Source organism: Panthera uncia, chromosome D1, assembly GCF_023721935.1.
Source record: "Panthera uncia isolate 11264 chromosome D1, Puncia_PCG_1.0, whole genome shotgun sequence".
NCBI classification, from domain to species: Eukaryota; Metazoa; Chordata; class Mammalia; order Carnivora; family Felidae; genus Panthera; species Panthera uncia.
Window position 1 is genome coordinate 48,337,680 of NC_064808.1, and position 26,528 is coordinate 48,364,207.

The window sequence follows — 26,528 nt, forward strand, 5'->3', positions numbered from 1 at the left end:
CCTTGCTGGATAAGGATTTTTGGCTGTATATTTTTCCTATTCAGCACATTGAATATTTCCTGCCATTCCCTTCTAGCCTGCCAAGTTTCAATGGACAGGTCTGCTACTTCCCTTGTGTGTCTACCCTTGTAGGTTAAGGTCCATTTGTCCCAAGCTGCTTTCAGAATTCTCTCTTTATCTTTGTATTTTGCCTCTTGGACTTGGATGTCTGTTTCCTTCTCTGTGTTAGGGAAGTTCTCAGATATAATTTGTTCAAATAAACTTTCTGCCCTTTCTCTCTTCTTCTTCTGGAACTCTTAGGATAATGGGTACTATGTTGTTTCATTGAATCACTTAGGTCTTTAAAATTTTCCCCTTGTGGTCTAATCCTTTCCTTTCCCTCTTTTTTTCAGCTTCATTATTTTCCTTAATTTTATCTTTTCATCTATTCTCTCCTTTTGCTTCTTCCATCCTTGCTGTCACTGCATCAAGTTTATTTTGTAACTCATTTACAACATTTCTTGATTCATCATGACTTTCTTCCTTGATGTCTGCAGCAGTAGATTCTCTGGTGTCTTCTATGCTTTTTTTTCAAGCCCAGCTATTAGTCTTAAGACTATTATTCTAAATTCTTGTTCAGATTTATTATTTATATTTGTTTTGAGCAATTTTCTGGCTGTCATTTCTTCCTGGAATTTCTTTTGAGGGGAAGTCTTCCATTTTGTCATTTTTGGATAGGATTCTGTCTTCTCTGTATTTTAATAGCTTGTTATGTGTCCTGCACCTGTGAGTATTATTATATTAAAAAGGGATCATACATTGTCCAAGGCCTGGCCCTTCAGGAAGTGTTTTTGGAGTGTATGGCACGCTCTCTGTATAGTTGGGTCCTCTATCCCACTGGTCAGTCCTCTATAATGCTCTTCCTTGTAGTGGTGGATTATTTGGACCTTCCACCAGGTGTGCTTTGATTTGTTCATTGAAGTAACCCTAGAAAAAAGGAAAGGGCAGGGAACCTGATCCCATACAAAGAGAAAAATGAAAGGGGCAAAAAAAAAAAAAAAGACCAAACAGAGAATCAAACAATCTATAAGGCTTAATCCAGAGAGAGAGAAAGGAAAATAAAGAAGATATAGAAAAGGTGTAAAAAGAATAGAGTAATGCCTGATTAAGCAAACAAAACAGAGAAAGAAAGAAAAAAATATATAGTAAAAATTGACCAAAAGTCAAATCAGAAACTGTGAGCCTGATTTGCAAAGGAAAAAAAAAAAAAAAAAAAAAAAAAAGAGGGTAGAAAGGACAAGAAAAGAGAAGGAAAGAAATGGGGAGGGGGAAGAGCAACAGACTAACACACAAGACCGCAGGATAGGTATCTGTTAGTGCCTTGGACTGCTGGCTGTGCTGGTCCCGAGGTGAGGCCGTCTGGTTGGCTCAGTCTCACTCCAGTAGGTAAGCAGTTGCTGGCACAGAGGGGTGGGATTTGGTGTAAGCGGGTCCCGGCTCCATTAGGGGCCGCTGTCCTGTTCCCTGAAGCCCCACCTTGTTGGTGAAAATGGCAACAACTCAATTTCACCTCCCCCAACCAGGGTCCCAAACCATGCTGTTCAGGCAGCCCACACAGAGTAGTACAGGCAGTCACCTTGCCCTGCTCCTCAGTCTCCTGTGCCTCCTAGACATTCAGCTGGGATTCAAAACCAGGTGTCTTAAGGGGCTCTGCACTGAATGGATTCTGTTCTGGTGTAATACCACTCTGCCCTGCCAATAAAGGGCCTTTGGCGCCTTGTGTGGGGGGGGTGGGGGGCGGGGGGTGGGGTGGACGGGCAATAAACCCTCTTCCCACAATACTCAAGGGAGGGAGGGGACTGTTCTCTCCCAGTGTGCCCTTGAGATTGCTACAGCGCCCCAGGGCTGGCCCCTGTCCCCCAGGTGCGCACACATATCGATGGCTCCAGTCCAGAGAAAGTCACGCACTTTTGAAAACTGATCTTCAGCACCTAAGGCTGTTGGCAAAGTAGAAACTGGCACTCACTGTGTTTCTTGTTCCTGAGTCCGTGGCCTGGAGAGGTTTTCCTCTTCTAACACAACTGCAATCCACAGCCTGTCTTTCTCTCTCTTTCTCTTTTGTCTCTCCACAGAAGCAATTCCCTCCCCTCCATGCCTACACTATTTAATCTCCCCCAGTTTGCATACATGCACCTCTGTCCTGCTAAACTGTTCCCTCCACCTGGGGAAATTTTTCTGTCACTCCACAGATTGATTTCCTGGATGTTCCAAGTGTTCTGACCCTTTATGGCTGTGTTTGAGGGACAAGGGACATCCTGGTACCCCTACTTCTTCTCCACCATCTAAACTTCTCCTCTGAAATATTTGGGTCATATAATTACTCTATTTTCAACCTTTTGAGGAACTGCTAAACTATTTTCCAAAGAGACTTGCACCATCTTACATTCTTTCCAGCAGTGTATAAGCATTCTAGTTTCTCCATATCTTGCCAACACTTGTTATTGTCTGCCTTTTTTTAAATGTTTATTTTATTTTAGAGCGTGAGCAGCAGACAGGCAGAGAGGGAGGTGGAGGATCTGAAGCAGACTCTGTGCTGACAGCAGAGAGCCCAGTGCAGGACTTGAACCCACAAACTGGGATCATGACCTGAGCTGAAGTCGGACACCTATCTGATGGAGCCACCCAGGTGCCCTGCTGTCTTTTTGATTATGGCCTTCCTAGTGGGTGTGAAGTGATATCTCACTGTGGTTTTATTTGTATTTCCCTAATGACTAAGGACATTGAGCATCCTTTTGTGTGTTTATTAGCTTTTTGTATATCATCTTTGGAGAAATGTCTTATTCAGATCTTATACCCATTTTTAAATTGGGTTACTTTTTGTGGAGTGTTAAGAGTTCTTTAGATAAAAATCAGTTATCAGATATATAATTTGAAAGTATTTTCTCCCATTGGGTTGTCTTTGATTTCTTGCTGGTGTCTTTTTAAGAAGAAAAGTTTTTCATTTTGATGAGAGATGAGAGTAGAGATGTTAGCAGGGGCCACACTGAGAAGATTTTTTTCTGCCATATTCAAGGAGTTAGGATTTTATTCTAAAAGTAGAAGAGGCCATTGTAAGTTTGTAAGTAGAAGAGAAACATCCAGTCTGGTTTTGGAAAGCACATCCTGGGAGCAGGAAAGGAGCTGCTTGTGAGGATTTCTTTAGGGAGAAGATAGTTGCAGAAGTCCAGTTGAGACAGTGTGAGCATCATTAAGTCAGTGTTGGTGAGTTCATCAGATAGAATATTCATGATAAAAGACAGAAAATTCAGCTTGAACTGTCTGAAGACAAAATGGGGATTTACTGTGCTGTGTACATGAGAGATTCTGTGTTAGAACTGGCCTTCAGTGTTGTTTGATCCAGAGATTGACATTCTCATCAAGTCTCCAGCCCTGATTTTCTGTGTCCCGTTTCACTTCCAAGTTCCTTCTCAAGTCAACTCTGTCCTGACTGCTCTCACAGGATAGCAACAATGGTTGCAACAGTTCCAGACATCACCTCTCAAATTCCATTGTCCAGAGAAAGAGGATGTCTTTTCTTTTAAACTCTTCCTTCACTCCCACCTCATTCTTATCCCCCCCCCCCCGCCGCCACCCTCGTTCTGTCCCATTAGTTCCAGCTAACCTATCCACCCATCTTAATGGCCTGAAGTAAGTTACTTGCAGTGCTCTGGGAAGAAAGAACATACTGATTAACCCCTCTGAAGTTGAGTGTGATTCCCAAAGGGATATAGAGGTACTGGAGGAAAGAGGAAATAGAGCAGGGAGGCTGTTACCATTGGGTAGGGAGGAGAACAATTTTTTTTTAAGTAGGCTTTACGCCCAATGCGGGACCTGAACCCAGGACCATGAGATCAAGACTTGAACTGAGATCAAGAGTCAGCTGCTTAACTGACTGAGCCACCCAGGCACCCTGGGAGGAGAACAATTTTAAAAGCTATTTTTATTTTTAGTATTTTTTATATTTCTTTGGTTTTTACTTTTATTTTTTACTTTATAATTGTAATTTATTTAACATTGTCAGAAATTTCAGTTGTTTCTTTTAAGAGCCATTTTTAGGTAGAAGTGGAAGGTGAGGGAGAAGGAGGCATCTTGGATTGGTCTCAGTTTATTGGCTTCGGTGATTAGACAGATGGTGATGCCCTTTACCAAAATAGGAATGGAGGAAAAGTAGATTAAAAGGGAAAGATAGTTCAGGAATTTGAAGGCTAGCATCATGTCCCCTTCATCAGTCTTTTTTCCTATGTTGACATCTCTGGCTCCATCATCCATTCCTCATGTCACCTAGTTCTAGGTATCTCAACATCTCAGTGCCCTCTTAGAAGGCAAGTAATAGCAAATGGAAGCCCATTAGCTCATGGAAGAGCAACCTGTTGCCTCCCCACCCTCCTTTAAAAAGCTCCCTACTACTTCTCTTAATGCATCCTAAGGATTGCTTTAGATTTTTGGCATTTTACTTGCTGACCTTGTGGTTTATTAGAATCCTAAACTTTTATTATCATTATTATTATTATTGTTATTGTTTGTTTATTTAGAGAGAGAGTGTGAACAAGGGGGCAGCAGAGGGAAAGGGAGAGAGAGAATCCCAAGCAGGCTCTGCACTGTCAGTGTGGGGCTCAAACTCACAAACCATGAGATCATGACCTGAGCCAAAACCAAGAGTTGGATGCTTAACTGAGTCACCCAGGCACCCCTAAGCTTTTTTTTAAAAATGACTGCTGTTCATCTACTTTGTCCAATTTGTACTGTTCACTTTATGCTTTGGAACATGGGTGGGTAGGGTTAGCAGTCAGCCTCACTGTCTGCCCCTGGTCTCTCTGTTGCAGTTGCAGACACCCTAGAAGGCAGGGGTTTCTCCATTTTTGCCTAGTTAAAAGGCTTGGCTGCTGGAACTGCGGGGGCACTGGTGTAGGGGTTTATCTTTCCTTCTCCCCAGCACAGGATTCACTTTGCAGTGGTGCTGGTCCTTGCTGGGGTTGTTTGCAGGGTATGGTGGGGCAGGAGCTGCTTTGGAGGATTGCCTGCTGAGGCTGTGCAGAGGAAGGTGGGGCCATGCACATGGAACTAGAAAAATAGGTGGAGAGTGTTAGTGTTAGTTTTTCCAAGCATCTTGTTATCTAGGCTTGGAGAGGAGAAGAGAAATGGCACATGTTAGCACTTATGTTGAAGTCTCCTGAAGATCCCTGCGCCTCCAGTATATGTTCTGAGGTTAGTAAATCTCCTTCACATACACCTCAGGCGCTTTTCAAACTGTTGTTTCTATGGTTTCTATGCTGTGTCTAAAGCCAGGTTATTCTGTCCCTTTGAGGGTGAGGACCCCATTTCCTACCTCCCCTCAGCTCTCCTGGAGTTAAGCCCACTGATTTTTAAAGTACCTGGAGTTAAACCCTGCTGATTTCAAAAGCTCTCTTAAGCCCTGCTGATATGCTGATATTTTTCAACACCAGATATTTTGGGGACTCGTCTTCCCAGTGCAGGTCCCCAGTGCTTGGGGTGCCTGATGTGGGATTTGGTCCTCTAGCTTCACCATGGGTTGTGTCCTTTTCATTTGTGGTTAGTCTTATCTGGGTTTGCTTCCCAGTCTCCTCTCTGCTCCTCTGGCCCTTTTTGATGTGGCCTCCCTCTTCTCTACAATTAAATGTGAAAGTGCTATTCTGTCAGTCTTTGGGTCATTTTCAGAGTTAGTTGCACAGTGTAGCTGTTATCTCAGTGTGTCCATGGGATGAAGTAAGTTCAGGATCCTCCTCCTCTGCCATCTTCCTCACAATCTCCAGAAGCATCCTTTTTAGAATCTAAATCTAGCCCAACAGTTACAACGTGCTCACTTCTCTACAGTTGAAAAATCCACCATGCACCTTTTGCAAACTGGGACAGTACACATCTACTCCATCTTTAAAAATGCCATTTTTATCAACGTAATTTCTTAAAATTTTAGTTTAGGAACTTTTTTGCAAGTTTTCCAGTCTTGGTAGAAATTATCTGGTGGATAGACCTATCCTCCTCACCCATCTGGGACTTTATTTTTGTCCTTAGGATTGTTAATTTTCTTTCATGTAACCCAAAATTCGTTCCCTTTCATAGAGAATGTGGAAGCAAAATAGAACTTCAGAAGATCTGCTTTCTCAGCATTAAATTTTATCAGGTAAATTGCCTTTTTTTGGTCTAAAAGTACCCCTTTTGCTTTAGCTAGCCTTTTGGCAAATCTTAATTTATTTTGGACCTTGGCTGCCTCATGGGGCTCTTTATATCTTGCCACTTAGTCACTTCTGTGTCTTTCTGTTCATCTTTTCTCTGTTGTTTTAGAAGAGCTACATGGACATCTGCTTCCCCCCCCCCCCCGCCCCCACCCCGCCTCTGCCTTTCCTATCTGCTTGAGAATTCTTGAAATGCCCAAGCAGCAATGCATTTTAAGAACTTTACTCTTAGAAAGGGTCTGTCTCAAGCCATGGAATTCTGTTTCTATTTTCAGAACTTAATTCTGCCTTCCTAGAGCCCATGCTGCAGAACCCCTACTTTGCTGCCATGAATACTGAGTTGGCACAGTCCCTTTCTCCTACAGTTCTCTTTTCATTTCACTATCCAGTATCTTCTTTGGCCAAAGTACAGCTCCCCTACTCTCACCTTATGCACCTGTGTAACATGAAAATGTCAGGGGCGCCTGGGTGGCGCAGTCGGTTAAGCGTCCGACTTCAGCCAGGTCACGATCTCGCGGTCCGTGAGTTCGAGCCCCGCGTCAGGCTCTGGGCTGATGGCTCGGAGCCTGGAGCCTGTTTCCGATTCTGTGTCTCCCTCTCTCTCTGCCCCTCCCCAGTTCATGCTCTGTCTCTCTCTGTCCCAAAAATAAATAAAAAACGTTGAAAAAAAATTTAAAAAAAAAAAAAAAAAAGAAAATGTCAGCATGCCAGGTCAGGAACTTGTCAGCTATTCCAGTGTTAGCTTTCTGAGACTTCAGACAGGTGCCAGAGTAGTTGAAGTCCTCCAAGATGACAGTGTGCTGCTTCTACGCTAGAGTCGGTTTCAAGAGAGTCCTCACCACTTCCGTAGCTGGATCCTGTGGTGTTCCCATGATAATGTCCTGACATCTCTCCTCCTGACCCTGCCTGCCCATGTTTTCCAGTCATGACTCACTTTGAGTACTTATAAATAGGGTTCCTTACCAGTCCCTTTCCAGTAGCCCTGTTCCTATGAAATAACTTTGACTCTTCTGTCACCATATTTTCCTTGAGTGCTGCCCACTGAGTCTTGAGCTGAGATTGAAAATATATACACATATATTTTATTATGTGTATATATATATCACATATATGTATATTTGTGTGTACATATGTGTATATATACATGTATAATATACATACATAATTCTCAAATTAGCTCTTTATCTTTTGGTATATAAGCTTAAGGGCAAACATATTATTTTGGTCCCTTACCTTTTCTTTTCTTCTAATGAAACATTGAGAATCTTCTCTGAAGGAGCGCCCAAGAAGAGAGGAGACAATTTGAGAGCCTGTGAATGCCTGCAAATTGGGCACTTTTTCAAGTTCAGAAACTTCTAGGGGAGTGGGTATGGAGAACAGTGGTAGGTGTGGAGCACCTTTACTAGTTACCCTGATTTCCGTTTTCTAGTCTCAGAACTAAAAAATAGTCAGGATAATGAAGTACAAAATTATTTTCAACCCTGAGAGTAATAGTGCTCGGTCTGGAGATTCCAGTAAAGTTACTGGCAGGCACAGTAGAAGTCATCCAGATCAATTCCACTAAGTGTACAGCATGCAAGACCCAGAGCTTATCCTTTAGGGGAACTGAGCATAAAGAAAACACTAGACTTTTCTTCAAGAAGTTCATAGTTTGTCCTTCAGCTACAGAGCACGAATGAATAATATCTGCAGTTAAATAAGTTGGATTTATTGTTGAAGTGCGGGAGAATGCATACCATGGGGGAGCATGCGGCATCACAGGAAGAGTGGTAGAAAAGCTTTATTATATGGGGTGCCTGGATGGCTCAGTCGGATAAGCATCCGACTTCAGCTCAGGTCATGATCTCATGGTTTGTGGGTTCGAGCTCCACATTGGGTTCTGTGCTGACAGCTCAGAACCTGGATCCTGCTTTAGATTCTGTGTATCCTTCTCTCTCTCTGCCCCTCCCCACCCATGCTCACTTGCTCGCATGAGCTCACTCTCTCTCAAAAATAAATAAACACTAAAAAAAAATTTTTTTTTTTTTAAAAAAGAAAAGCTTTATTATAAGATGGGGGTGTGTGTTAGGTGATTTTGAAGAAGGTTTAAGGATATGGGGCTTTGCTCTGCATTGGATGCCATCAGAAAGTGGGGAAAATTCAGTGTCTGGATAGCTTAATAGAGTTTATCTAAAGGGAGAGCAGACCAGAGAAAGGCTAAAGCTGTAATTGGTGAAGAAGAAGCAGTCCTTCATTATCCAGGAATGGGGGCTATTGATATTTTTTAGCTTGGATGGATGTTGTCTGTGTTCAGGCAGATTACAAAGTGGTCTTACTCTTTTGTCTTGATCCACGATGGTCACAGAATGGCCTTGTCTAATGTTGATATTCTCAAATTGCTGACGTTTAACCTGAGAACACCAAGACCTAACTGTGAGTGCCAAGCCAGCTCATACCAACACCAAGGCCTAGCTGATAGTAGCACTCCAGCTTCTGGATGTCGGAGGCATATTTTCTTATTCTCTGATATGATTTATAGGTTTCAGTCAGCACTGAATAAAATTGGGTAGAAATGGTTCTTAGTGGAAGAGTCTCAATCCATTCAAGTAGCAGCTGTAAGACCTAAATATAACTCTTGAATACAGCCAGTTGTGATAAGTACAATTAGAGAGGTTCAAGCAGTATGTTCTAAGTGCATGGGAGTAACTAGAGAAAAAGCATTGGTGGTGAGGGCAGTATTTGGCTTGGGTCTTGAAGGATAAGCTGGATTTAAACACGTGGAATTAGAAAAACAAAACCACTAGTCAGCAAAAAGCAAAGGCTTAGTGGTAAGAAATCACAAGGCAGGCTCCAAGCATGGTGAGAGGTCTAGTTAGGCTGAATCAGGAGTATGTAATGGGAAAGAAATGTAAAGAGGTACTTTTGGACTAGATTATGGAATTCAGTTGTTTAGAAATTCAGTTTTGTAGGGAAGCCAAAACCAGAATTTAACTACCCACTGTGCATGCCACATGCTTTGTATCTGATATTTAATCCGTAATCCTTGTAAGAACCCTGAACAGTCCTTGTAGCAGCCCCAATTATATCCATTTTACAGATGATGAAAATGAGCTCAAGAAAGGTTCATTTAACCTCCATTTAAATAGTTGGAGGCACAGCCAATATCTTAACTAATAACCCTGAGTGAAAAGATAGTATTGAGCTTACTCACTTGGCTGCCTCCTGTGTAACAGTCTCTTGTCCTCGGTGGGACCCATGAGAGAAATGGCAAGACCAGTTAGAAATGTGCTTTGGGGGGGCGCGTGGGTGGCTCAGTCGGTTGAACGTCCGACTTCAGCTCAGGTCACGATCTCGTGGTCCGTGAGTTCGAGCCCCGCGTCAGGCTCTGGGCTGATGGCTCAGAGCCTGGAACCTGCTTCTGATTCTGTGTCTCCCTCTCTCTCTGCCCCTTCCCCATTCATGCTCTGTCTCTGTCTCAAAAATAAATAAATGTTAAAAAAAAAAAATTAAAAAAAATGTGCTTTGGGAAGATGACTCATGTCAAAACTGTAATAATTAACATGTGTAGGGTATATGGACTAGGCCTTGTGCTAATAAGCAGCTTAGACACACAAGTATCTCTTTTAGTAGTATGTACGATGATTTGGGGGTGAGGAAGTTGGTAGAAGATGAAGATAAAAATCTCATTAAACTAGCAGAAAACATCAAAGCAGCTGTCAGAGCAGAGTTAAGTAGAGGAAGAATGTAACAAGATGTGGGGCCCTTGGAGACTGATCGGGAATAGTCAGCTGTGGTCCCAGCCTCCACTTTAATGCTGAGTTAAATTTGGCCTCTAGAATTTCCTCAGTATTTAGTGAGAAGCTTATGTATCTTAAGGAATTGGCCTATTAAGATCTTTCTTAAACTGCGGTAATCAAACATAAACACATCCAGTTCTGTATTGATTTATTTGTCGTAAGAATGAAATGTTGCAGATGGTTTAATTCTGCTTTCAGAAAGCTCTTTTGTTAACAGTGCTAGAGTTTTTGTTTTTAGCAATAAGGATGGTTGATAACAAGGGAAAGTAGAGCTTCACCCTGTAAAATCCATTAAGTTTGTAGTCTAGTTTAAATGATATGCTAAGTGAAATTTTAATAATTAAATAAACCTAAATATGGGGAAAGCTTTCAATAAACAATTGAATTTAGGCAGATTCCATTTCAGAGACTACTTAAGTGCATAGAGAGGTAGTGAACACAGCTGTTTTCTGTTTTAAAAAGTGCAATTTTAGGGGCTCCTGACTGGCTCAGTTGGTTGTGTCCAACTTCAGCTCAGGTCATGATCTCACAGTCTGTGAGTTCGAGCCCCGCATCGGGCTGTGTGCTGACAGCTCAGAGTCTGGACCCTGCTTCGGATTCTGCGTCTCCCTCTCTCTGCCCCTCCCCTGCTCACGCCTCTGTCTCTCTTTCTCTCAAAAATAAATAAACATAAGAAAATTTTAAAAAAAAATAAAAAAAATTTAAAAGTGCAATTTTAATGTTCTGATCTCTTCAGCTGTTTTTTTAAGCAAAAAAATTTAAAAACTACAAATCCTCCTTGTAATGTAGCTATAAAGTAGAATGCTTGTCGTAGTGAAAAATAGAAAATAACCTAAATATCCATCAGCTGGGGAGGAGGTAAATAAATTGTGATAATGGACCTACAAGGAGGTGCTATATAGCAGATGGAGTGAATGAACTAGAGCTACATACACCAACATGGTACATTTCTAGGCCAAAATACTGATCCCCACCCAGAAAAAAAGACAAACAAGGGAAGTTGCAGAAGAATGAGTACAGTATGATGCCATTGTATAAAGGTTTTTTTAAAAATTGTGGTAAAATATACATTAACATAAAATTTCCCATTTTAACCAGTAGGTGTACAGTTCAGTGTCATTAAGTATATTCATATTACTATATAATTGTCAGTACTTGCCATTCATAACATAAAATTTTAAAACTCAAAACAATATTGTGTGTAGTTTATGGATATGTACTCATGTAGTACAGTATAAAGCATACATTCTAATCACTGAATTCAGAGCTGTGGCTATCTCCGGGTGGGACACAGTACGTAGGTGTTCCACTTATATTTATGTGGTAGGCAGGTATACAATTGCTCAGACATTATTGTTTATACTTTTGTGTACACTTGGATATTTCCCTTTAAAAATTTCTTTTTAAAAAAATTATTTCAGGGACGCCTGGGTGGCTCAGTCGGTTGAGCGTCCGACTTCAGCCCAGGTCATGATCTCGCAGTCCGTGGGTTCGAGCCCCGCACGAGCTCGAACGAGCTCGTGCACGAGCACAGCACGAGCTGTGCTGACAGCTCGGAGCCCGGAGCTTGTTTCAGATTCTGTGTCTCCCTCTCTCTCTGACCCTCCCCTGCTCATGCTCTGTCTCTCTCTGTGTCTCAAAAATACACAAACGTTAAAAAAAATTTTTTTTTAATTATTTCAACTAGACATTTGCAAATGTTTTATAGCCATTGAATTTTTAAACTTCCCGGGTTCAGTTCCAAGAAATGTGGTACCAAGATCTAACACATGAGGTTGTTCCCTGTTGAGGACAGTTAATTTTATGGGAAAAACAAAGAAACAAATCTCTTCCAAATTGAGCATTCTGACCCCAGCATACCATCTCAAGAGTACCTTTGGTCACAGGTAGCAGAGGTTATAGGTCTCAAGCCTAAAAGGTCTGGGAGAATGACTCTCTTTAAAACACCCACACACACACACACGAGGAGACACCAGGTTTTGGAAGGTGAAAATGAGTCTCATTTTTAGGTTTGACATGATAGTCATACAAAAGGACATATATACTAATGGGATTTAGAGATAAGAGGAACTTGAGAAGGAAAGGTCAGAACTAGAGCTATACATTTTGGAAATTATAATGGATCTGTGAGAATGAATGAATTTGCCAAAGGAAAAGGATAAAGAACGAACACGTTGAAACAAAAATCTCCAGGGAGGATTAAAGAAGAACCTATGCAAGAGACTGAGAAAGAATAGGTTGAAAGACTAGTCAGTAGGAAAAGAAGAGCTCAGGAGAGTGATGTGGCAGAAATTAAGGCAGGAAAGTTTGATAAGAATTTATTCAGATTAAGCACACACTTATTAAATGAGTAGTATGTGATAATCACTTTCTTGTATTTTTTTTTTTTTCATGTTTATCTTTGAGAGACAGAAAGCAAGCAGGGGAGGGGCAGAAAGGGGGACAGGATCTGAAGCGGGCTCCATGCTGACAGCAGAGAGCCCCATGAGGGGCTCAAACTGGTGAGATCAAGATCTGAACCGAAGTTGGATGCTTAACCCCACTGAGCCACCCAGGTGCCCCCTTACCAGAAGAGTCTTAGAGTGAGACCTGACAGGGAAAAGTTATTGGATTTGATAGTTAAGGCATAGTTGCCTTGTTTGCTGTAACTATATTGCTTGTCTGTAAATTCTTTAGAGATAGGAGCTGTTTTATTTATCATTTTAATCTCTGTGTGTGGTACATTAAGTGTTTAGTAATATGTGAAGTATTACACCAAATACAAAATATGTATTTGCATTTCTCCAAGATATAAAACCTATTTTTACTATCTAGCCTATCTAGATATCCATTGCTCCCCAATTCCTTCTCTTCCTTACCTTTGAAAAAAGTATTCCTCTACTTTCCAGTCTGCAAACCCTATCAGTCATGTTTCCCTACTTTTTTGCCATATCACATTCAGTGTTGCTTTTTGAAACCCTATGGTTTATTTCCTTCTTATTCCCATTACTCATTAACTCAGTATAAAGAAGACCATTCTAACAGAGCTGTCCAGAGGTGGCATGAACTTCCTGGGGGCAATACTGAGTTTCCTGCTTAATGGTATTCAGCAAAGTCAGGGCCTCCACTTAAGGAAGGGGAGGGTATTGAACACAGGTGGTTAGAGCAGATGACTTTTTAAAAAGCTTTATTGGGATATAATTCACATACCAGGCAATTTATCTGTTTAAAGTGTACAGTCAGTGGTTTTTAATATAGTCAGAGTTATAAAACTATCACCGCAATTTTAGAACATTTATATCACCCTCCCACATACACACAAAAAACTTCATACCCATTAGCAGTCACTCTCTTTCCCCCCTCACCCTTCAGCCCTAGGCAACCACTAATCTACTTTTGTCTTCATAGATTTGCCTATTCTGGACATTTCATATTATTGGAATCATGTAATATATGGTCTAACATGACTGGCTTTCTTTTGTTTTACTTAATGTTTGCAAAGTTCATCTGTATTATAACATGTGTCAGTACTTCATTCTTTTTATGGCCAAATAATATTCCATTTAATGGATATACCACATTTTACTTACCCATTTGTAAGTTGATGGACTTTTTGCTAAGTATGAAAAAGGCTGCTATGAACATTTTTGTACAAGTTATTGTGTGAACGTATTCTTCTTGGGTAGATATCTAAGAGTAGGATTGCTGGGTCATATGGAAACTTTATTTACCCTTCTGAAGAACTGTCAGGCTGTTTTTCAAAGTGACTACACTATTGTACAGTCGCATCAGCAGAGTATGAGAGTTCAGTTTTCCTCACATCCTTGCCAACACTTTATTATCTGGGTTTTTTTAATGTTTATTTTTGAGAGAGAGACAGAGTGTGAGCAGGGGAGGGGCAGAGAGAGAGACACACACACAGAATCCAAAGTAGGCTTCAGGCTCTGAGCTGTCAGCACAGAGCCCAGTGTGGGGCTCAGACTTGTGAATGGCGAGATCATGACCTGAGCCAAAGTTGGACGCTTAACCAACTGAGTCACCCAGGTGCCTCTATTATCTGTTTTTTGATTATAGCATCTTAATGGGTGTAATGTAGTGAATCTAATTGTGGGTTTAATTTGCATTTCCTTGATGACTAGTGGTGGTGAACATCTTTTCGTGTGCTTATTGGCCATTTCTATATCTTCTTTGGAGAAATGTCTATTAAGAGCCTTTGACCATTTTTGATTGGATTATTTCTTATTGAGTGGTAAGAGTTATTTATATATTTCGGATACTAGAAGCTTATCAGATCTGTGTTTTACAAATATTTGTTCCCATTCAGTGTTTTGTCTTTACTTTTTTTGATGGTATCCTTTGTAGCACAAAAGTTTTAAATTGATGAAGTCCAGTTTGCCTATTTTTTCTTTGTTTGCTTGTGGTTTTGGTGTCCTGTCTAAGAAACCTAATCCAAGGTCACAAAGATTTAGGTCTATGTTTTCTTCTAAGAGTTGTATAGTTTTCTCACATTTAGGTCTTTAATCAATTTTGAGTTAATTTTTAAAAATAGTGTGAAGTAGGGGTCCAACTTTATGCAGGTGGATATCTAGTTGTCTCCATACCATTTGTTGAAAAGACTGAAGATGATTTTTAAGACTCCTTCTGACTCTGCAGATTGTATGATGCTTTGTAGTATACTGGTTTCTGTTATTGTCTAAATAGGTGGACAGTCAAGATTTCATATGGTAGCCATCCTTTCTCCCGAGGATACACTGTGTCTAAAAATGGGGGTTGCCATTAGTCTTTTATCAGTTTCTTCTAGACTTCTCAGTTGCTTTCAGTTCTTCTTTGTTTTTTTTTTTGTTTGTTTGTTTTGTTTTGTTTTGTTTTTAAGGAAACTGGTTTGCTTCTAGTCTTCTTTGACAGCTCCATTGTCTCTTCTTACTCTTGTTGCACCTAAGTACACCTATCCCACCAACACTTTTAGTATGGGAATAATTCACTCACTTAATCTTTTAATTAGCTTTTTCATTTAGGTAGTTTATAGAGTTTCTTCTCAAGCCTAACTGTGGCCCAATAACAATTTCTTCTGAATGTGCCACCAACACCTGGAACTTAGTGTGTGAAAAACGTGTACCCAGTCTTCCCCTTGCCATAAACCCACGCATGGTTTTCATTCTTCTCTTCGTATATTAAACTCCTAATCTTGGAGTTTTCTGACCTCTTCCCTCATTAGCTCTGTGTTCTTTTCAATATTAAATGCTGCTGATCACTTCATGCTAAGAGCCCTTGGACCTATTCCTTCCTCTTTATAGCTGTAGCCAGCACCTTAGGCCCTTGCATCTCAGAGCTTAATTACTGCCTTCTTGCTGATTTCTCACACCCTAGTTTCTCCCTGCATTAGGCCCTATACTCAGATGCTAGATTTAATCCCTCTCAGACACACTTCTCATTAAGTCATTTCCTTGATCTTAGACCCACAGTTACGAAATTTATACACCACAAGTTAGCATTTAAACCCTCCCCCTCCACTTCCCTCTTGTCTCTTGTTACTTCCCCAGATGGAGCCAAACTAATTTGGTAGTTAGCCTTATTTATTCTTTGTTCTTCTTTGTTCTCCTCTCTTTATTGTTGGAGGTGTTCTTCTTTCCTCCTGTTCTGCTTCTCTGCTATTCTGTGTCTCATTCTCTTCAACGATTGATCCCCTTTGACTCCTTTTTATTTTTTCTTTTGCATTCTTTTAATGCTTAGACATTTAGTTTGTCTAGTAATAAGGTCCATGATACCCTGTCCTTTTGTGGTGGTGTTTGTTTTGAATATACTACTTTTTAAAAGCATTGTTCAATGTGTGACTGTTGTTTATTATATGTACGGGCTCTCTCCTACCTACTGAACATAATAGCTGTCCAGTAGCAGTATCTTCCTGGCTGACAGACTATAAAGGTTTTGGGGAGAGATGTACAGTGTACAGCATTGTCCTCATTTTTCAATTTTAGAAATGCAAAATAATGCCTTTTGTGCTATTACCTGATTTTAATTTTTTTTGCTTTATATGAAGTTTTGAAGTGTGTGTTCTCAGTACAGTAAAATGAAGTTCAACAAGGTATTACCACAATTACTAAATCTAGTATATTGAACACTAGCCATCTGATAAATCAGCTTCTCTCAAGAGAATGGTTAGCTTCTTGAATACTGGCTAGGCATTTTTTGAAGGTGTATTATAGCCTTAGAGCCATTACTCACCACTTAATATATTAAGATCCTTGACAGTTTAATAGCTACATAGTCACCAGCACTCAGAATAAGGAGTGTTAACCTGGCCTCGTTCTACTGTCTGAAGCTCTGCTTCTGTTGCTGACCTACTCTTAAAAAGCATTTCTGGCGTAATTTTTATGTCCTCCAAAGTCAGTATTGGGAGGGAAAGCAGGACCATTGGAGTGGAGTAGGCTGAGAGAGGATACAAGGCAGATGGCAGCTTCCAAACCTAGTGGCTAGCTGTCTTACCTCTCTACCTGGCCACCCACCTTCTTTCTAACCTCAGGAGCACAGTTGACTTAAAGATAGTCATCAGTTGATAGCAGCTTTTTGACATCAGGAGTGCAAGTTTCCTTTCTTATTTCTTGTTAACTCTTTATCTTCAGTCCATATAGCCATTCCCTTCCTCATTCATATGTGTCCATTCTGTGTTTTATGTCCTTACACTTACATATTTGCTAATATATGTAGTATATATGTAGGGCATATGTAGTATAATTATGATGCCGTCCGCTTACATAATGGTATTTGCTTACTTTTTACTCAGTTGTGTGCTTTTTAAGATGTTCATGTTGCTGTAGGTATGTCTGAAGTGTGATTTCTAAAAGCTACGTAGGATTCCATATTTGTATCCACTTCACTTTGATTTTCCATTCTTCTAATTATCAAAATCAAAGTGACTTTAAGCTCCCTGCTACATTATCATCCCAGCAAATTCTCACACAGCTCTATAAAGTCTGTAATTTGCATATAGACCATCCAGAATTCCTCTGGAATTTACCCACCAGAGTGGGATCACTGGATCACATAGGACATAGACATACTTGATATCACTAAGTACTTCATGTCACTAAGATCTCTTAGCAAAATGGTTAGATCTGTTTACCTTGTTACACACAGAGCATGAGAGTTCTTCCCCACCTTTGCCAACCTTTGCTGTTATCCACCATTCTAATTTTTGCCCTTCTGATTGGTGTGAACAGTGCAATCTCATTCTTTTAATTTGTATTTTACTCGTTGGGTTTTCTTTCAATTTGATCATCTCTTTATTTACTTGCTAATCCTTTAAGCTTCTCTTTCTGTAGGCGCTTTCTATTGGGTTTCTTAGGATTTTTTTAATAACAAATTGTAGAAATTCCATGTCTATTTTAAATATTTAATCTCTTGTCAATTGTAGATGTTGCATAAGCTTTTCCTTGTCTGTCATCTACTTTAACTCTGTGGTGGTCTTTATCAAACAGAAATCTGTAATTTTGTTAAAATCAAGTCCAACAGTATTGTATAGTTTGTATTTTTACAGTCTGATTTATGAAGTCTTTCTGTTCTCTAGTGTTTTCTGCTCTGTAGCGTTAGCTCCTGTTGGTTTTTCCACACAAGCTTGTTTATATGGCCTTTTGAAGAAAGGACTTACCTTTCTCATCTATGGCTCTCAGGAGCTTGGCAGTTGATGTTAATGTTTGCCCCTGATGGAGGAAAAAAATGCAAGAACATTGATGCACACTCCTTTCTCCAAGCTCTGTGCTTCCACTCATGGAACCCTGTGACCCTGTTTTTGTGCCACATGAATCCTGTCTGCTCAGTTATAGCTGATTGGAAAGGGATGCATACCTACCCAAGCTGAGTGTTCAAAATCTTCCTCCAGGGAATTTGGGACTGTGATGAGTCTGTGCTGGCCTCTTGAAGGATCTGCAAATTGAGGGGCTTGGGGGTGACTATCTTCCTCTGTGTTCACAAAGAAGCTAAAGAAATGGTCTTCACAGAAGGGAGAATGAAGAAGATCTGCACAGAGAAACACAGGGGGGAAAAAAAAAAGCCTCATGGCCCCATAAAAAGGGAGATTGAAGTGGAATGTGAGAGTAGCTGTCCCAGATCCTAATGGCTTTCCAGCTTTCCAGTTTGGGTTCTTCTCTCTTCTGAGACCAGATCACATTTCCTTTTCTGTAGTAGTTGGTGGTGGCTAACTGCTGTGACAGACTCCAAAGTGTATAATGGCCATAACACGATTGAAGTTGATTTCTTACTCACGTAAACAAGTCCAGATGGTTCTAAGTTGGTGGGGTGGTAGCCCTGGAGGGCTCTGTGTCACACAGTTATTCATGAACCTAGATTGATGGAAGGAAGCTTTGTCATTTTCATCACATGACTTCAGAGGTCTCCCTAGGTATCAGCATGAAGCCTGCAGAAGGGAAATGAGTGTGGAGTTTAATACATGGAAAGTTTTATAGGCCAGGCCTTGAACCAGCACATATCACTCACATTCCTCTGGTTGGACGTCTGTCACATGGCTTCCTTTAACTGTATGGGAAGCTGAAAAATGTTACCAAGCTATGGGCCTAGAAAGGAAGGGAAAATGGGTTTGGGTGAGCGGCTAGAGATTGCCACATTATGTTTATTTTCTGTGTGATACCTCTGTATCCTTATAATCAAGTTTCTGTTTTTTCTTAAACTTGAGTTGGCTTCTGCTATGCCTTAGTGCATGAAGTATTTTCATAATAGCAATATTTAAAATAGTAGAAGACATAAATACTGATTATTTTCTCAGGAAAGTTGGGTCGATTTCCACCTATGATGCATCATCACCAGCCACCCTCAGATGGCCAGACCCTTGGGGCTCGTTTCCAGAGGTCTCACCTCGCAGAGGCATTTGCAAAGGCCAAAGGATCAGGTGGAGGCACTGGAGGAGGAGGTAGTGGAAGAGGCCTGATGGGACAGATTATTCCAATCTATGGTTTTGGGATTTTTTTATATATACTATATATTCTATTTAAGGTAAGTGGAATCATCTCGATCATATTATATCAATAAAATCCAATATCATAATAAAAATCATTGTTGGTATTAGAACTCTTTACAGTTCATAACCTTTATTAAAATCATCTTTAAGCCTTGCTTCCTCTTTATGAGGTACTTAGGATAACTGTTATTCCAGTTTTATAGAAGAGAAAATCTTCTCTCAGAGCTTAAACAGTATACCCTAGAATTCACAACTAGAAATGCAGAATCAGGACTTGAACTTGGGTCTTCTAGTTGCTAATACAGTGAGCAACAAAGTTCAAAGCCCTCTCCCACCCTAATTTTTTTTATTGGGTATCTTTGCAAGCTGAAAAGGCATAAAGATATTCTAAGAAGACCTTCGTCATTAGGATTAGCACAATGATTTCCAAGCAGCCACTGTGAGGCCAAATAATGACCGTACCAACACCACTTTGTCCTTCTTTCCCCTTCTAGGAGTATGAGGTGCTGTTTTTAACATCCTCTGCAGTAATTCTGAAACAAAAACTGCCGCATCCTGAAACTAAGCCTGCTGTTTCCTAGCTCTAGGGAGACATGGTTTGGGTCCTTTAAAAACAGATTCCCAATTAAGTTCCACCTCCAGGCAGGCCTCAGCAGGTTATGGGCCTAGAGACCGTGAAGTGGAGCAGAAGTCACATTCTGCATTCTTTTGGGAAATCTTAAATATTCACTGTGCCCCTCTAACCAGAGTAAAAGGTGAGTTCCTTCTTGCCCAGGAACTCTGCAGGGGGCCCGAGTTGCCTCTGTAAGAACATCCCCGAGGGCTACACGTCCCCTTTTTAGATGAGTGTGGGCAAGGCAGATGACCTGGAAAGAGATTTATTTATTTATTTATTTATTTATTTCCTTTCTTTCTTTCTTTCTTTCTTTCTTTCTTTCTTTCTTTGTGCATTGATGGTTTTTCACTTGGGAACCTTCTATTGGCTCTTTCTCTCTACTGTTTTTTTTTTTTTTTTTTTTTTTTTTGAGATGTTTCTCTAATATTGCCGTTTGATTTCCGACTTAGTTTTTGTCTCCCAACCTTTTCTTTTTTCATTTAATATGAGGAGTTCCATGACTTTGAGTTTCTCAGCTGCTGTTGATGTGCTGTACCTCCTTCAATTCTCAGCTTTCAAAGGGGAAAACTCCTGCAGAGGATCGGAAATGCTCTACTGCCACAGCTGGAAACACCCACAGGAAAATTAGTAAGTGCTCCTTTTCAGTAGGTGGACAAGTTTTATTGAGTCAGACCACCATAATTTAGCCAGAGGAACAGTCTGTGGATATTTCTTAAAAGCATTTCTCAGAAATTGCCCCAAATTAATCTGATGCCATTTTTACCTAAGCTCTGAAAATTCTCAAGTTTCCATATTGACGTTGGGCTTTTAAGAGAAAGAGTTATGAAAAGTACAAAACTGTCAGTTTACTTTTTTATATTAGCAAATTAATAATGCACATTTGGAATGGGTTACTTCTCATTTCCAGACTTTAGAATATTGGTAGCAGATATCTTTATTTCACAGAGAGGAAAACTAAGGAAGAGAGATCAAGCCATTGCCAAAATCAGTTGTGAGATCTAGGGACAGAGTTTAACCCTTCTGACTCATGAGACATGGTCATCATATATTTACTGACCAAGTAGAATATTCTGTGCTCTCTGGGGAAATGAAGTGTCTATGGCATGGCTCTCCCTTCTAATAATTCAGAGTCTGGGATGGAGGTTAGGAAAAATAACTTGTGAAAAGTTTACTATCTGGAATGGATTTGGCAAAAGCCTTGCAGGGAATGATCTCGAGCTGGGTCCTGTTTGATAGATGAGATGACTTGAGGAAGACCCAACCTGATGTAAGATGGCTGTAGGAAAGAAGGCCTGAAGAGTAGGTAGGTTATGCCATATTGTTGCAGGTTTGGAGGCCAAATTGCTTTATCCTGTGGATAATGAAGTCTCATCAGGAGTTTTTAAAAGAAAGAAGCAAAATGAAAGGCTGAGCCACTGAAGCCTCTGCCCTCCGATGTAACTTCTTTTTAGATTTACTCTAGATTCTCTGTGGAAGTAGATACCCCAGTCACAGTCTGCATCCTTTTTAGAAATCTTAAATATTCAAGGAATCCTTTAAGAAAGCTTTTGTGATAACATCTAACCAACAGTGATGGTAAATGCATCAGAAAAATAATTTTGAAAAGAGCAGCAAATTCTGTATCCAGTCACATGATTCAGTTAAAACAAAAGTAAATAAAGTGAATTCCTAAGAGCAGCTGTTTTATAATGTAGCAGTTATATCTACTTTTTATTTTTCAATTTTGAATCATGCAGAAAATAAAAATGAACATTTACATGGCACAGTTCTCTAGACACTTTTCAGATGTTAACTGCATGTATAAGAATTTGTTTTAGAAGTATTAAAAGGCCTTTGAGATACTATATTTTACAGTGACCTCCTAAATATATCTCAGCAGAAGGGTACTCAGGTATGAAACAGAAAAACTGGATTGTCTGCATAATAAACAGCATTTTATTTTCCTGATGCCTTAAAGTTCATTTCGTGTACTCATCGACTTATTTTTTTCTGATTTACTTTTAGGGTCTTAATGTTAATTTTGGTAGATAGATGTGATCTCTGTTGAACTTTACTGAGAATATTGGGAGCCACAGTTACAGCATTTCACCCCAAAGGAGTCGTTTGGAAACCTTGGGCAGGGAGGTTTCAGCCCTAGCTCAAGACTTCCCCTATTGAAGAAGCATAATATTTAAACCATTATCTTCTAGATAGGTTTTCAAACTTTGGGTGCAGGTGAAATATTGCTCTTTTCGGGGTCTTAACTCCTTTTCTGAAGTACCTTTCAGGTTTGGTACTTTAACCCCCAGCATCACTTGGATTAGAAGGACTATGTTTATCTTCTTCATTTCTTCTTAGGTGACCATGTAGGGGTATTTTTTCACTCCCAGGTATTTTCTTTAGCTGGGTCTGCTGTGTTTCTGTGTGTAAGAGAGTGATTTGTTCATTACTCCCTAAACACGAATTCTTGAGGTCTCACCTCTTTGTGAGACCCTTTGTGTCCTGATGGGACCAGCTGGAAGGACTTGGAGCCTCTATTCTGAATTTCACAACCAGGTGGAATCCCAGTAGGGTGGGGCGTCCCAGCCAGCCAGTTTCAGAAAAGAGCTTTGGAGATTGTGTATGATTGGTTCTTAAGAGTGATACTTGTTTTTCAGCCAACTTTGAGCTTGTTCAACTGCAAGAAAAACTGAAGGAGACTGAGGAAGCCATGGAAAAATTAATCAACAGAGTGGGACCTAATGGTGAGAGGTAGGTTTTCACATAAGAGGACTCAGGCTATTTCCCATTTATTTAAAGAATCAATTCAAAATTTTGCTTTTGATTTCTGGACGACTTGCTTTCATTTTATATAATTGTTAACTTATTTGTCATTTACATATGATTTCTCACTAAGCATTTCCATTTTCATTCCATCTGCTTACCAGAGTCTCAGCTTTCAAGAGTCTGTGTTCAGTGTGTGCACATTATTGTGAGGGGCAAGTTTAGGAGCAGTGCTGCAGCGCCAAGTAGCCAGGTTCTATTGAAGATGATTTCATAGCTGTCTAATAATCTGGTTTTACTTAAAGTATGCCCTTTTTTAATCTGCTTGAGACAGAAAAGAGAAAAGAGATTACGTATCATACTTAGCACAGTATCCATCCCAAGGACACAGCTTAAGGAAAGAATCCAGGAGTCAGAATTGAAGTGTCCTTATTTCTGTCCCTATGATCAGCAAAATTTCCTTCTTGAAGCAGTATATCCAGTTGTAATCATTCACCTCCTGGAAGCATGGCATGGCCTGAAGGAGAAGTGAGGGTGCAGCCTTGGGCAGAAAACAGCTATAGCAGGCATGTTGAGGATGCATGTGGGACTGTGGATTTATGGCATGCATTGCTGGGATATGAACTTATTGAGGACAGACTTAGTCTGTTTTGTTCACTGTGTTCACATAATAGATACTGAGGAAATTCTTACTGTTGAAAAATAATACTTCTGATATAAGCATTTGTATACATGTATTATCATGGTAGAAGAGTAAATCATGGCATTCTTTGCTAAGACCCTTCACTTCCTGACCTCTGTATTTAGGGTCCTACTGAACACATCTCCTCGATTAACTGCCCATCTTCAATTGATAAATGTTTCTTGAATGAATGAATGAATGAATGTGCAAAATGAAAATCCTCATCTATCCCCAGCTGACCCTACTTCACCTTTAATAGGAGCAAATGGCTCCACCATCTATTTAATTGCCCAAAGCAGAAATCAGATATTGTTCCTGATTTCCCTTTTCCTTCACTTCTGTGTCTTGCCAATCACCATGTCTTATTATTTATTCCTAGTTAATAATTCTGTCTCTGTGCAAAATATTCTAAGCTCTGCTAGGGCAGGGATTATCTGTATTATTCCCAGAGCCTAGCACAGGCCAACAGTAGGCCCTAAAAAAGTATTAGCTGAAAGGGAAGAATGAGTGAATGAATGAAAATGAATGAATGCCTTTACCTTTTTTTTTCTTTTTTGAGGTTGGCATACAGTGTTCCGTTAGTTTCAGTATAAACACAATGCCCACCATAATAAGTATAGTTACCACCTGTCACCATAAATCATTACAATATTGACTAAATTCTCTGTGGTGTACTTTTCATCTACATGACTTATTTATTTTATAACAAAGTTTATACCTCTTAATACCTTTACCTATTTCACCTACTCCCCCCACCAGCAACCATCAGTTCTGTGTATTTGAGTCTGTTTCTGTGTTAGGGTTTTTTTTTTTTTTTTTTTTTTTTAAGATTCCACATGTAAGGGATATCATGGTATTTGTCTTTCTCTGACTGATTTCACTTAGCATAATAACCTTCTAGGTCCATCCATATTGTGAGTGGCAAGATCTCATTCTTTTTTATGGCTTGGTAGTAACATTCCTCTGTGTGTGTGTGTGTGTGTGTGTGTACATATATACACACCACATCTTCTTTATTCATCCCATTGATGGACACTTGGGTTGCTTCCATGTCTTGGCTGTCGTAAATAATGCTGCAGTAAACATAGGGGTACATACTTTCTGAATTAGTGGTGCTGTTTTCTTTGGGTAAGTGCCAAGTAGTGGAATTACTGGATCATATAGTGTATCTATTTTTAATTTTTTGAGGAACCTCTGTACCGTCTTCCACAGTGGCTGCATCGGTGTACATTCCCACCAACAGTGCAGTAGGGTTTCTTTTTCTCTACATCCTTGCCAACACTTGTTACTTCTTTTTTAAAAAAAATTTTTTTTAATGTTTATTTATTTTTGAGAGAGACAGAGACAGAATGCAAGTGGGTTAGGGGCAGAGAGAGAGGGAGACACAGAATCCAAAGCAGGCTCTAGGCTCTGAGCTGTCAGCACAGAGCCCAACGCAAGGCTCGAACTCACGAGCTGTGAGATCATGACCTGAGCCCAAGTCGGACGCTCAACCAACTGAGCCACCCAGGTGCCCCGACGCTTGTTATTTACCTTTTTGATTCTAGCCATTCTGACAGGTGTAAGGTGATACCTTATTGTGGTTTTGATTTGTATTTCCCTGATGATTAGTGATGTTGAGCATCTTTTCATATGTCTGTTGGCCATCTGTATATCTTCCTTGGGAAGATATCTGTTCAGGTCCTCTGCCTATTTTAAATGGATTATTTGTTGGTGGTGGGGAGGTGGTTTGGTGTTGAGTTGTAAAAGTTCTTTATATATTTTAGATATTAACTCATCGGAAATATCATTTGTAACTATCTTCTCCCATTCAGTAGGTTGCTTTTTCATTTCGTTGATTTCCTTTGCTGTGCAAAAGCTTTTTATTTTAGGGTAGTCCTGATAGTTTATTTTTGCTGTTGTTTTCCTTGCCTGAGGAGATCTATCTAGAAGAAAGTCACCAAGGCTGATGTCAAAGTGATTACTGCCTATGTTCTAGGAGTTTATGGTTTCAGGTCTCACATTTAGGTCTTTAATCCATTTTGAGTTTATTTTTTGTGTATGATGTAAGAAAGTGGTCCAGCTTTATTCTTTTGCATGTAGCTGTCCAGTTTTCCCAACACCATTGATTGAAGACTATATTTTCTCCGTTGTATATTCTTGCCTCATTTGTCATCATAGAGTAATTGACCACATAGGTGTGGGGGTTTTTTCTGGGATTTCTATCCTCTTCCATTTATCTATATGTCTATTTTTGTGCCAGTACATACTGTACCATAGTGGATAACTACAACTTTGTAGTTTATCTTGAAATCTGGGATTGTGCTACCTTGAGCTTTGTTCTTCCTTTTCAAGATTGCTTTGGCTGTTTGGGGTGTTTTGTGGTTCTATTCAGATTTTTATATTCTAGTTCTGTGAAAATGCCATTGGCATTTTCTTTAAAAAAAATTTTTTTTTTAACATTTATGTATTTTTGAGAGACAGGGCATGAGTGGGGGATGGGCAGAGAGAGAGGGAGACACAGAATCTGAAGCAGGCTCCAGGCTCTGGGCTGCCAGCACAGAGCCGGACGCAGGCTCCAGGCTTGAACTCAAGGACCAAACCATGAGATCATGACCTGAGCTGAAGTCAGACGCTGGGTGACTGAGCCACCCAGGCGCCCCGCCGTTGGTGTTTTGATAGAGATTGCATTGAATCTGTAGGTTGCTTTGGGTAGTATGGACATTTTAACAATATTCTTCCAGTTGGTGACTGTGGTATATCTTTCCATTTGTTTGTATTGTCTTCAGTTTCTTTCATTGGTGTCTTATAGGCTGTAGAGTATAGGTCTTTCACCTTATTTATGAAAGGGAGATATATGCAAAATGATCCCCAAAGGCCTGAGGTGACATAAGATCGAACAGGAAGGCTGAGGAATCCAGATGCCAATAAATGGTTTATTAAAAGGACCTATGAGCAGAAGTGTGTTGTGGGTGGCTGCAAATTGAGTAGATCTCCACAACCCACTTCCCATAAGACATGCTTTTATAGCCCTGGAGATTGGGCAGTATTTCTGGGAGAACTGGGAAGAAATGTTTCAGAATCACAGTCCTGTCTCCAGAGAAGATTCAAGGATTTTATACCCCAAGGGTCTACTTAAGGGTGTGTCCAAACAAAAAGAATATGTGTGTGAGGGTAGTGCTGTACTGAAGAAGGCTTCAGGTCACAGAGTGGTCATCATAGTGGATTTGTACAAGATGGTGTTAATCTTGTTCACACACACTTCCTTCCTTAAATGTATTCCTTGGTGGAATAAATTTATTTCTGGGTAGCTCAGTTGGTTAAGCATCTGGCTCTTGGTTTCGGCTCAGGTCACAATCTCACAGTTCGTGGGTTCGAGCCCTGTGTTGGGATTCGTGGGATTCTTTCTGCCTCTCTCTCTGCCCCCTCCCCTGCTCTCATTCTCTCTCTGTCTCTGTCTCTGTCTCTCTCTCAAACAAATAAATAAATATATTTTTTAAAATTTATTTCTCTTATTCTTTTTGGTGCAATCGTACATTTTATTTTTCTTTCTGCTACTTCATTATTAGTATATAGA

The 26,528-nt window shown here is 40.1% G+C and overlaps 1 protein-coding gene across 1 annotated transcript in view; it reads left to right on the plus strand.

The window, feature by feature from the left end:
• Window positions 1-26,528, plus strand: part of RIC3 (RIC3 acetylcholine receptor chaperone) — a 64,640-nt gene that overhangs the window by 11,622 nt on the left and 26,490 nt on the right. The window contains exons 2-4 of the mRNA XM_049650706.1: window positions 18,741-18,967; window positions 20,100-20,175; window positions 22,185-22,278. Coding sequence (XP_049506663.1) covers window positions 18,741-18,967; window positions 20,100-20,175; window positions 22,185-22,278 — 397 coding nt within the window. The remainder of the gene's footprint in view (window positions 1-18,740; window positions 18,968-20,099; window positions 20,176-22,184; window positions 22,279-26,528) is intronic.